At 47.4% G+C, this 12439-nt stretch overlaps 1 protein-coding gene across 1 annotated transcript; it reads right to left on the bottom strand.

Annotated features, from left to right (window-relative positions):
- Window positions 1-1645: 1645 nt before the first annotated feature.
- On the bottom strand, window positions 1646-7192 carry CNGA4 (cyclic nucleotide gated channel subunit alpha 4). Its single transcript, XM_007954330.2, has 6 exons — window positions 7131-7192; window positions 6884-6985; window positions 6564-6670; window positions 5609-6254; window positions 4269-4618; window positions 1646-2106 (listed from the first exon to the last, which is right to left on the bottom strand). The coding sequence occupies exons 1-6, from the start codon at window positions 7190-7192 to the stop codon at window positions 1646-1648; spliced, it is 1728 nt and encodes a 575-aa protein (XP_007952521.1).
- Between the last annotated feature and the right edge of the window lie 5247 nt (window positions 7193-12439).

The raw sequence follows: 12439 nt of genomic DNA, 5'->3' as shown, positions 1-12439 counted from the left end.
CCATATCCTAAAGGTTAGTAAGCCTTGGGGACACCAGCAACACAGGGAGAATGTCTCCATGACTACACTTGGCTGATGCACACAGGTTTAATAACAGATGTATCCCACACAACCCTGTCCTGACAGCGCTGAAGGGCCTACCTAACATTCTCTTGTACCTCCTGCACAATTGAAACCCATAAACTGGTCAATCCCTGGAGGAGCTGAATTTGTGCCCAAGGGTGAATCTGATTCAGGGATGATATCAGATTCTCCTCCTGACAGACCCTACAACATCTTCCCTGCACAAAACCTGCAGACTTCCTTTCAAGGTATATTGAAGTTACTAGGGAAAAAAACTCCTAGAACACTCATCTCCAATTGTCCCTACCCATGGTGTTTCACTTCACTAGACTTCATCTTCCATCCAACATTGTGGAATACTATATAGGGAAGGAGGGCTGGATTTCTGCCAGCACCAAGACCACTTTCAATAACTGGCATGGTAGGACAGTACCAATAGAGTGGTCCTGGGAATGAGTATTCTCTTGAAATCAGCCCTGAACATGGAGTCCCTGGCCCCAGGGGGATGTCCATTAAACTAGATCAAAACTCTGAAAACCAAAAAAGCCAAACCTGTTGCTGTCGAGTCAGTTCCGACTCATGGTGACTCGTGTGTTACAGAGCAGAACTGCTCCACAAAATTTTCTTGGCTGTAATCTTCAGGGAAGCAAATTGTCAGGCTTTTCTTCTTGGTGGGTTCTAGCCACCATTTCCGTTTGTATGTGAGTGTAAACTGTTTGTGCCACCCAGGGTCCTCTTCAAACCCTTTGTTGTTGTATGCCTTAGAGCCCCAAAACTTGAGAACACATACTCTGGTGTGAGGCACAATGGCCGGCATGTGGGTACAAGTATATCTATGGAAGTCTGTGCACACTCACAGCAGTGTGATACATGATCATGCTTTCCCCTGGCTCAGTACTGGTTCTCAGCGCATCAGGCACTCTAGACTCTGAATCCAACTCCCTAGCTACTATACAGCTCATGCCCCTGTGCCCTGTGACTCAGAATTCAGACAGAATTCATCCTGGACCACCAGCAGCTTTGCCTTCCCCAACTCCGCAGCCCTATACATGCTTAGTGAGGAGGCAAATACTTTATTGAAGTGCAACTTGCAGGGTACACTTGCAAACCACCCATTCCAGGGGGCAGGGGCATTTAAAGGATGTTTTGGAACAGAGGGCCCTGGGTGTGCTTTTGTGTGTTCACAACTGCATACACATCTGTGGAGGACATCTATGTGCCTATTGGTATATTACTGTCAGCATATTTGTATTTATGAGTGCATGGCTGAATGTGAATATGTTATGTGGGTGTAAGGCATATCTATGCTTTTGAGAAAGCATGCATGCTCTTAGAATGGAAATTTCAGAGCACTTTTATATGGAATGTACATACAGCCTTGAGCCCTGTGTGTGTGTGTGCAAATGCGTATGTGCGTTGGTGAGTGGGGAGTGAATATATTTTATATGCCTGCATTTCTGGCCAGGCAACTACAGATGCAATTCACTCCTTTCTCTGTGACCTAGCAGGCAGACTCTGCAGATAGGCTTTCATACAATTCAGTATTCACTTGGAGGAGAGAGTCCTGGGGAGGGGGAGGAAGTTACTCTGGGCCTGGAGGCCCTTCTTGGCCAGCCCTGCCCTTCCCACTCTTGGAAGTCCCTTCCTCAGGTTCTCCCTCATCATCAGCATCAGCCAGGCCCTCGGGCACCGGCCACTCTCGAGTCTGCCACTCCAGCCGTTCTATGCGGTAAGCGATCTTGAGTGCGCTGGACTCCAGCTCAGCCAGGAGGCGAGCGAACTTGGTCTGCAGGTCATCAAGCTGCTGGTCCAGGCCTCGCAGCCTAGACTCTGTGGCCTCCTGCAGGGCGATCTCTGCGGCCTCCGCATTCAGGTCCAGCTTGTTCATCTTGAGCAGAATCTCCCGGCCCTTCTCCTCCATGACGGCCTGGGCCTGTGGATATTCGCTCAGCACTTCCCTCAGGTCCTCCTTGCTCAGACAGAACAAGTCTGAGTAACCTAGGCTCTTGATGTTGGCTGTGCGACGGTTCCCAGACATGTTCCCTGTAGTCCATGGGCAGACAGATGGGAGGATAGTTAGTGAGGGACAAGGGAGTAGCATTTCACTCCTGAACCAGGACCCCCAGCTCTATCTGGCCTCTCTTCCTGCCTGATTAATTCATTTGCCCAGTAATGTGCTGGGCCAGAGCTTGTGCTGGGCATCAGCAACCTGCATCTAAGAATTCACGGTCAAGAGGAGGTAGATATTTAAATGGAGAGTTACATAACAGTGTGGCTGGTGTTGTGTAGATGTATGAGTAGAGTAATGTGGCAAAACAGGCAAAGAGGCACTAATAAGCTAGAAGCCTTATTAGGAATTTAGGGAAGCCTTCCTGGGATGCCTAAATTGAGTAGGAGGTAACTAGGGGAAGAGGAGGAGGGGAAAGGAGGGAGGACAATCTAGGCAGAGGGAGGAGCATGAGCAGAGGAGGGAGTTAGGTGGATGCAGAAAACAGTAAGCAGTTCAGAGTGGCTAAAGTGTAGGGTGTGACTCCATGGAGAGAACAATCATGGGAGAATAGAAGGGCCGTGTATGCACAGGGACATAGCTCGGGGGACAGGAGTACTTGGAGGGAAGGACACAGGGAAGAGGTAACTATGGGGAGGAAGTAGGAGGGGAGCTGTTGCATTGGGGTAAATCGTAGTCAATGTCATGAGACAAAGTATGTGAACTGCTGTGGAAAGTGAATTTGCTCTGTAAACTTTCACCCAAATCACAGTTTAAAAAAAAAAAAGTGTAGAATGTGAGAAGAGCAGAGAGAGAAGGAGAGAGTCAGGCCATGTTGGGTCTTGAAGCCATGGCAGAGAGTTCAGACTTTATGCTGAGGGAAGTGGGAAACTATTGAGCTATTTAGCTGGGAAGATATATGGTATCATGTATATTTTACAAAGATGTTGGGAGATGGGGAGATAGGTTAGGCCAAATGCTGCAAAGTCTCGTAGTTAGAAAGCACCTTACATAGGGAAAGGAGAGCTACCACTTATGGAGCACTTACTATGTGCCAGGCATTGTTCTGGGTGCCTCAACCATTTAATTCTCATAAAGAACGCATTGAGTTTTTAATATCATCCTCATTGGGTAGGTAGAGGAAGTTGAAGCCTAAAAAGGGAAGTGAATTGCCTAAGCTCAAGCAGACCGTGGCTGAATTGTCCTTGGAGGACAGACGTGCAGCCTTCAGAAACACTCAAAGGTGGGACCTCCAGGCTGAGCGAATCCTGGAATGCCTGTCAGTAGAGCGCATTCAGCCTCCATCTGAACATCATTGAGGGTGTGCACATCTCCTTTCCAGGGAGTGAGGCTTTTTTTCTAAATCTATAATCAGGCATAACAATTCCTACTGCACATGACTGGTGGGAAGAATGAATAATTAAAAAAATGGGGCCAGCCCACAGTTGATGTTAAGTAAGTGGGATCCCCTCTTGTCTCCCTTCCTTTCCATTTGGCTGTGAGAAAGTTGTTCCTTCCACTGATCTCAAGTGTTTGTTCCTTATCTCATGCATAAACTTCCCCGTTACCTAACCTCTCCGTATGCTTTGATTTTTCTTATCATTAAAATAGTGATAAGAATGATACTTACCTTATATATTGTGGGAATCTAATGAGTTGATACATGTGAACCACTTAGAACAGGGTAGTAAGCATGTAATTAAAATGCATTATTATTATTATGAAGTCCCCGGGTGGCGCAAATGGTTAAACGCTCAACTATGAGCCAAAAGGTTGGTGATGTGAACCCACCCAGCAGTACCTGGGAAGATAGGCCTGGGATCTGCTTCTGAAAGGCACAGCCTTGAAAACCTTATGGAGCAGTTCTACTCGGCACACGTGGGATCACCATGAGTTGGAATTGACTTGCTGGCAACTAGCAACAACATTATTATCTCTGTTACTTTCCACTGTTCTGTTGAAGGCTTGGGTTAATACCCACAGAGCTCATCTCTTGCCTTTTTTAAAGACCCACTCTGCTCACTGACTTTGGCTCAGCTTCTTCTCAAGAAACAGACCCTCCATGTCCTGCTTCTATCCCCAGCCCTCTAATAACTCAGATAAGGGCTAAGTTGCCATCATCTATAGGCCCTGAAGTACCTTCTATTTCAGCACTGGGTTCTGTTGTCCTCACCCCCCTCCTCCAACCCTGTTCCAAGAACAAATGCTGGGTGCCCACCTTTGATGTTGATGATGCTGATCTCCCCAAAGTAGAGCCCTGCACCAAGCACAGCATACTGTGTGACACCATCGTCTGCCACCACGGCTAGTTGACCCTCACGGATGATGTACATCTCTCGGCCAATGTCTCCCTTGCGGCAGACGTACTCGCCTGGGGAGTAGGTCTGGGGCTGCAGCTTCAACACCAGCTCCTCCAGCAGGCTGGCCTCACAGTTTTGGAAGATCTGTACTCGACTTAGAGTGGAAAGGTGTACAGATACAGCTACTTCTGCCCGCAGCCGCTCAGGCAAGTGTTGTAAGATGGCTACTTCATTGGTCATCTTCTTGTTGATCTGCAGGTGCTGGTACCTGTGGGCAAGAGCAGTGCCAGCTCCTCACCAGCTCCCTACATGTCCGCTTCTGTCCCCATCCATCAGGACTCAGCTCAGCTTTAGCCAAGAGCCCAACCACACTGAGGTCTCATAAAGGGCACGGAAGAACCAGTTGGCTAATGAATATCTTCAACTCACAATTTCCTTTCCCAGTTACAGATGTGTTTGATCTCTTGTCCCCCCCCTAGGGCATGAGGCCTCCACCACTTGATAATAGATAAAATAGCTTTTACCTCCTGTCAGACCTTACCCTCCACCCCCTAATCAAAGACATGTCTTGAACCACCCCATTGATTACTACTTCAGCCATCCTAAGCCCTCTTCTCCTGTACAGCCTTCCTGCTATAGCCAATTTTGACACTTCCATTTTGGGGGCTTACAGTATGGACACCATGACATAGTCAACCATCTTGTTGTTGGCCATTTCCCAGGGATATTGTTCTTCTCAGGAGCTCTGGTAGCATAGTTCCTAAGGCACTTGACTGCTAACCAGAAGGCTGAAAGTTCAAGCCCACCAGCCACTCCTCGGAAGGAAGGTTGGGCAATCTACTTCTGTAGTGATACTGCCTCAGAAACCCAAGGAGGGGTCACTATGAGTTGAGTCTGACTGCACGGCACATAACAACAACAATTGTTCTTCTCTTCTCATCCCTTTCTGAGCACTACCAGGCAGTAGCAGTTCCCTATTCCCTGGTATCTACGTTCATCTTGAAGGCACCCTCTGTGTGCAGGGCTGTCTCTCCCGGTTTCTAGTGCATGAGTGCCCCTCCCTATCAGTCTCTTATCCACCCTCTCCGTAGTCCAGGTCCCCTTTGCAGAGAACATCCTTTTCCAAGCCCTGCCAAATGCATGCTACATCTTGACTGCTTTCCTGGCCCATCATACAATAAGAACCCAGCCCCTCCTTCATACACCCTTCTACTACATAACCCTTCCCATTCCTGGTCTGGGATCCCAGCATCCTCACCAGTCAATAACTCGTCGCTCTAGTCGGCGGTTGATGTGGTGCAGTTTCATGTATTTCTTGACCAGTGCGTGGTCTGGGTAGAAAGCTGCATCTGCAGTGTTCATGTTGTAGATGACAGAACTCATGCTACCCATGATGGTGGCAAAGCCCATGACAGCCAACAGGAAGTCACCCACCATGAAGAGATATTCCTCCTCCTGAGCTGGTAGTGGTGTGTCACCCACAGTAGTCAGGATCAGTGTGGAGAAGTAAAAGCTGTAGAGGTACTGGCGCCGCAGGCGCTCGAAGCCAGGTTGTGCGGGGTCTGGGTACACCCATGCATCACGCCCGAAGCCCAGGTGCCGGGACAGGGCGAAGTATAGGCAGCTGTTCCAATGGATGACTACAAAAATGTAAATCATCAGCTTGGCAATGCGAAAGGCATTTGGGTAAGCTGTGCGGGTCTCGGTGCGGTCAAAGGCCTCAAAGAGGCGAGGTACACGCAGAAAGCGGTTTAGTCTCAGTGTGGGTGTATGCGGGCCCAGCCGCAGGTAGGCCAAGTCCGTGGGTACCAGGGAAGCCAGGTCCAACACGAAGCTCCATGTGCGAACATAGCGGCTGGAGATCCTACCCCTGTCTACCACTAGTATGCCCTGTTCCAAGAATCCTGGCACAGGAATGGGGGAGAAGGAGAAGACAGGCCAAGGTCAGTCACAGAATGGGGTTAGCTATGAGAGTGGGTCAGAACACCCTTCTGCTCTAGTAACTGAGAGTGACAGGGGCAGGCCAGTGTAGGACAGGAAGACAATCAGAGGACAGGAAGGGGAGGATAGCCTTGCTCTGGGGTTTCTGAGGTGAGCTTAGGGGTGCTGTCAAGCATAGAGGCCTGTGACAGTGCTTTTAGGAAAAGGATCACTTTCTTACTACTAAAAGGTTAAAGCAGAAGGGAACATGGTCAGCCCTCAATCTCACTGACCTGTGTGGAAATGCACCACTATGTCCAGTAGGTAGAGCAGGTCACTCGTATAGTCCAGCACCAACCAGGCCACCAGATAGCTGTGTTGTAAGTCAGGAAAGCAGGCCCTAAGGGGCAGGGACAGAGGGACTGGCTCGAGGACAGTTATTTTTGAGGGGGGCCTGTCTCCCCAGGCTCCTCAGAACTCTCTGCCCTGGGAAGCCCCGCCCATGGGCCTTGCCCCATTCTTTGGCGTGCCCCAAGGGCCCGCCCCTCTGCTAGGCCTCACTCTTCTGCCCTCTTCGCTCCTTAAGGCCCCTCCCTTAGGGCTCCTACCAAACCTGCACACCACGATGACCAGGTTGTAGGTTACTGGGAACACCATCGTGTTCAGCCACCAGTAGTAGTAATCCCCTGATGGGTCCAGGATAGGCAGTGACTTCCTGTGGGCAAGAAGGGAGGTCGTGCTTCATTTATTCACCAGGCATTCATTCAATGCTGTGGTCATGACTGGGGGCACCAAGAGGAATCAGGCCCCACCATCTATTAAGGCAGACAGACCTGATGCAGAGGACCAGGACCTCTCACCTGGGCTTGGATGGAGCAGGGGTGCTGGACTCTGTTGTCTTCACTTTGTTTTCCTGACTCATGGTTCTGTGGCTTTTTGTTGGAGTGTGAGATATCCAGGGCCTCTGCCTGTAGGCAGCTTCTGGAGGTAGGGGCTCCTGCCTGACAGCCTAAAAGAGGCTGCCCTCAGCTGAAGCTTCAACTTCTGTCTTTAGCTTCTGAAGCTCTTAGCAACACAACCAGGACCAGCTACAGAAGGGGCGGAGGCATTGTGGCTCCATGGCCCTGCCTTGTCCCCCAGGGCCTGGGCTAACACTTGCTCAGCTAAACACCTCTAATGAGGTCCCTGGAGAAGGTGGGGGGTACATGTCTCACAGGTAAGGCTGGGCCTTGTTTCTCGTAGATGTCCCACCCATACCTTCTTCTTCTCTGTCCCCTACCCCAAGTGGAGCTAGATAGGGTTCTCTAGGTCAGGAGACCTGAATTACAGTGCAGGCTCAGTCACTCACTCTGATACTTTATGCAATTTCTCTGCTCGGGCCTCACCATTTACTTATTTAACAACTTTTTTTTTTTCTTGTGCTGAACTAGTCTCCAGGGACAGAGATGCCTCTCACATCAGATGTAAACTCTGTTTTCATTGTCTGTAGCCTAATCTACATGCACACCCATCTTTACTCCATGTTGATCCCAGGGAGGGAGTGATTCTACAGTGCCTTTATCACCATTCTCTTCCTGGTACCTCTAGTCCGTCAGCCTACCAGGTATTCTGTGTGTTCTAGATTCTCAACCTCCTTCAACATTTCTCTTTCTGAGAAATGCACAAAACCTCTCCCATACCAAAACCAATAAAAGAAGACCTAAAAATTCTTCTTCAACCTCACATCCCTTTTACTACCATTAACTGTCAGTCAAAAGTCATAATCAGAGCACCTACAATGTGCCAGGCCAATATTGTGCTAAGCACTGGGGATAAAAGAATGAGACACGCTCTCCTTTCCAAGAGCTTACAGTCTGGTAAGGGAAACAGGTAAACAAACAAATCAGTCTGATGAGTACTCTGTTAGATGGATAACAGAGGGCTACTACAATACATGGGAAAGGCTCCATTGGAGCCTGGCTTCTTCAGGTTGAATAGAAATTAGCCAGTTACAGAGAGATGGGAGGGTGAAGAGCACTTAAGGCAGGGTGCACAGAGTGTGCAAAGGCATACCAGCTCCAGTTGCCTTCGAGTTGATTCCGACTTATGGTAACCTCATGTGCTGGAACTGTGCTCCGTAAGGGTCATAAAGTAAAGGTCCAGGATGTGACCTTTTGGAAGCAGACCATCATGTCTTTTTTCCTAGGTGCCCCTGGGTGGGTTCGAACTGCCAGCCTTTTGGTTAATACTTGAGTGCTTAAATTCTTTTATCCCCAGTGTTTAGCACAATATTTGGGTCACCCAGAAACTTTGAGCAAAGACACAGAGGCATCAAAAAGCATGAATTATTAGAAGGACATCAACTATTTTTTCAGAGGATCTGAGTGGGTAGTGGTAAGACAGAAGTGCAAAAAGAACGTGGGGGTGGCAACTCCTCTGACCTCTAACTTCATGAAAGGGAGACAGAAGGGTCAACAGTATCAGCCTAAAGCTGATTCCTGTAAGGTGGAAGTCAGACATGCTGCCACCCTTCAAACTTCTCACCAACTCTGACACCAACTATCCCTCCCAAGGTACTCTCTACTCCTTTGGTGGGTTTGGTAATTCATTGCAATGACCACACAGAAATCACAGACAATACTCATGATCATGGGATTATTAGGGAAATAACAGGTCATAAGTCAGGTCATGGCACATAACAACAACAACAACAACAATTCAGGTTCAGGAACAATGAGGGTACAATTCTTCAATCAGAACAGACTCCTTTCTGCCATGCCCTCTGGCCCTTGGCCTCTCGGCCTCGCCTCTGCCCTGCTTGGGCAAGTGTTACAATGCTCTTTTAGCTCTGCCTATAGGAGCACTGGTGGCGTAGTGCCTAAGGCATTTGACTGCTAACCAGAAGGCTGGAGGTTCAAACCCACCAGCCCCTCCTCAGAAGGAAGGTTGGGCAATCTATTTCCATGGTGATACCACCTCAGAAACCCAAGGTGGGGTCGCTATGAGTCAGATCCGACTCGATGGCAAACACAACAACAACATAGGAGCACCTAGGTGCACCCCACTCCGTCAGCAAGCCTCCTGCCCAAAAGCACTCAGCTTTCTTGTTCCATGGGCCTGTAAGCCCACCACTCTATCACATGCCAGTCTCTCAGTTCTGCTGTCACTCCTGTACTGTCTCTTTCTGCAGTCTCTCTGCTGACTCCCTGCCATCTCAGTGCAGGAATCTCAGATCCAAGAACATGCTCCACTCTTGCTCTTTTCTGTCTTGAGGTAGTGAGGTCCCCCTTCTGCCTCTGGGAGGGCTCATTTTAAGTCTCGCTAAATGATAAAACTGACCAATTCAATATTAGAGTTCCATACATCTTATTTGCATGAGTCGGGGCCGACTCGACGGCACATAACAACAACAACAACAACAAACCCCAACCTTAGGAGCTCTGGTAGCATAGTGGCTAAGACACTTGCCTGCTAACCAGACGGCTGGCGGTTCAAACCCACCAGCCACTCCTCGGAAGGAAGGTTGGGCAATCCTACTTCCGTAGTGATACTGCCTCGGAAACCCAAGGAGGGGTCACTATGAGTCGGGACTGACTTGACAGCAAATAACAACAACAACAACAACCCCCACAAGGGTGCCATATACCTTATTTACATTAATAACAAGCTATCTAATTCCCTTGGTAGGGCACAAACACCTCACATTTGCATAGTTCCACCCAGTCATCTGGTGGGAGTCACAAAGCCCATGGCTAGAAGAGCCATACCAAGTAATTCACTGCATCCCAGGGGCCTGAATAGATGATCTGAGTGACCTTGAAGAAAGCTTTGTCAGCCATGTTATAAAGCTTAGATTTTATCTGAAGGCAATGGACAACCTCAGAAATGGTTTTTTGCACAGTTAAGTGTATAGTTAAGTTTGTGTTTTAGGAAAATTTCTTAGAAGAAATACCTATAGTCCCCAAACATTTTACTTTATTTTATTTTACTTTATGCTTTGACACTTTTCTTTTCTTTTTTTTTTTTTTGGCTTGGCTTCTGTGACACCATAAGTTGTTGGTTTTCTGTTTATTTCTTCCTAGTCTTTCTCTAGGCTCCTCTGCCCATCCCTTTTGTGTTGGTGTTTCTTAGGACTCTGTCCTAGGCCCTTCTCTCTTTGCACCCTCCTGACTCTTTCTGGCCAATCTCCAACACCCACAGGATTTCCTTTTCTGTGTAATGACTCTGCAGAACTCTTCCTGTGCTGCAGACTCACGTACATAACTAACTGCTCCCTGGATGTTCCTCAGGTACCTCTAACTCACTGGGTCTAAAACTGAGCTCATTGTTTTTCCTCCATCTGCTCTTTCTCCTGTGATCCCTATCTCTGATCTTTCAGCCAGACAACCTAGCATCAATAAACCAAAAACAACAACAACAAAAAAAACCAAACTCACTGTCCGTCTACTTGGATCCGACTCATAGTGACTCCTCCTTGGGTTTCTGAGGTGGTATCGCTACAGAAGTAGATTGCCCAATCTTCCTTCCGAGGAGTGGCTGTGGGTTTGAGCTTCCAGCCCTTCTGGTTAGCAGTCAAATGCCTTAGGCACTAAGGCACCAGAGCAATATTTATTATTATTATTGTGTAATTTTGTAGCAGTATTATTAAATGGCCACAAATTCTTTGATGTTTCTTCCTTGTGACTGCTTCAACCATATAGAATATAGCAGAAGTAATGTTTGGTTTCTGAGCCATAAAAGACCCTGGTGTTTCCTCTTGGTTCTCACGGAATGCTCACTGTCTGGAAGCTGCCTCTCAGGCTGCTCCCTTTTGGAAACCTGGCTGCCACAATGTGAGAAGGCTAAGCCACACAGAGAGGTCACCTGTATGTACTGTTTGACAGTCCCAGCTGAACTCAGCCTCTGACCCTTATCCCAGTCCCAGACATCAGGTAGGTGAGTGAAACAGGCTCCAGATAATTCCAGTCATCAGTCTCAGGTGGTCTTCAGATGTTTGTGTTTCCTACATGAGGCCCCAGGCATCATGGAACAGAGACAAGCCATTCCTGTTGTATCCTGTCTGAGTTCTTGGCCCTGAATCTGTGAGCCTAATAACATGACTATAGTTTTACCCCACTAAGTTTGGAGTGGCTTGTTATGCAACATAGTAACCAGAAGAAACATACATATAGAAACATATATATATATATATATATATATATATATATAAAAAATCAACAAATTAATATAAAAACACAGCAATATCTAAGAGGCGACAGTCGCATCAAGAAACGATAGTTCCTTAAGAGTCCCTTCTGTCCCCTTCCAGTTAATGCTTTCCAAGGGTAATCACTATCCTGACTTCTAATACCATAGTTTAGTTTTGTTTGTTTTGAACTTTATATATAAACTGAGCACCAGTTTTAATTATTCTTCTTCTTTTCTTCTCATTTTCATCTGATCATGAAGCCCTTGTGATCTGCCTTCTAGGGTCCACATGTTCACTTTCTGCATCCTTACCACCCTACTTTAGGCCTTATCTGCTCTTGTGTGGTCTTTTGCAAACCAAAAAACAAACAAACAAACAAACAAAAAAAAAAAACCACAAAACAAACCCACTGCCATCAAGTTGATTCCAATTCACAGCAACCCTATAGGACAGAAAAGAACTGCCTGAGAGGGTTTCCAAGGCTGTAAATATTTACTGAAGCAAACTGTCTCATCTTTCTCCTTCGGAGTGGCTGGTCGGTTCAAATCTCCACATTTATGGTTAGCAGCCAAATGCTGTAACCACTACACCACCAGAGCTCCTTGGTCTTTTGCCAAGGCCCCCAATTTCCAATCTAATAGTTTATTTATTTTTGCACCTCCCTATTATCCTAAGAATAAAATCTAAACTCCTTACCACGGCCTATAAAGCTGTCTTGGACCTGACCCCTGCCTGCGTTTAGCCTCATCTCACAATATTTCCTTTGTGTACTTCCCATGCATCAGACACACTGTGCTGATTACAGTTTCTTGAGCACCCCTTACTCCCTGCATGCTGCAAGTTTTTCCTTGCCCTGGTATATGCTGGTCCTTTGTCTGACACTTCCATTTGTTTTCCTTTTTTTAAAAAAGAATTTAAAAAATTCACAAAATTCACCGCCATCAATTCTGGCTCATAGTGACTCCCATTGGGTTTCTAAGGCTGTAAATCTTTAAGGAAGGA

The sequence above is a fragment of the Orycteropus afer genome, unplaced genomic scaffold (genome assembly GCF_000298275.1).
Source record: "Orycteropus afer afer isolate SDZICR_OR568_19922 unplaced genomic scaffold, OryAfe1.0 scaffold00014, whole genome shotgun sequence".
NCBI classification, from domain to species: domain Eukaryota; kingdom Metazoa; phylum Chordata; class Mammalia; order Tubulidentata; family Orycteropodidae; genus Orycteropus; species Orycteropus afer.
The sequence above is the reverse complement of the archived record's forward strand: the minus strand, read 5'-3'. Positions and strand labels throughout refer to the sequence as shown.

Excerpts from the sequence above, each read along its gene's own strand:
- CNGA4 (XM_007954330.2), bottom strand. The coding sequence starts at position 7,192 with ATGAGTCAGGAAAACAAAGTGAAGACAACAGAGTCCAGCACCCCTGCT. Across the intron at positions 6,255-6,563 it reads AGTGGTGCATTTCCACACAG|GATTCTTGGAACAGGGCATA; the intron begins GTCAGTGAGATT and ends TTCCTGTGCCAG. Across the intron at positions 2,107-4,268 it reads CAGCATCATCAACATCAAAG|GGAACATGTCTGGGAACCGT; the intron begins GTGGGCACCCAG and ends CATGGACTACAG.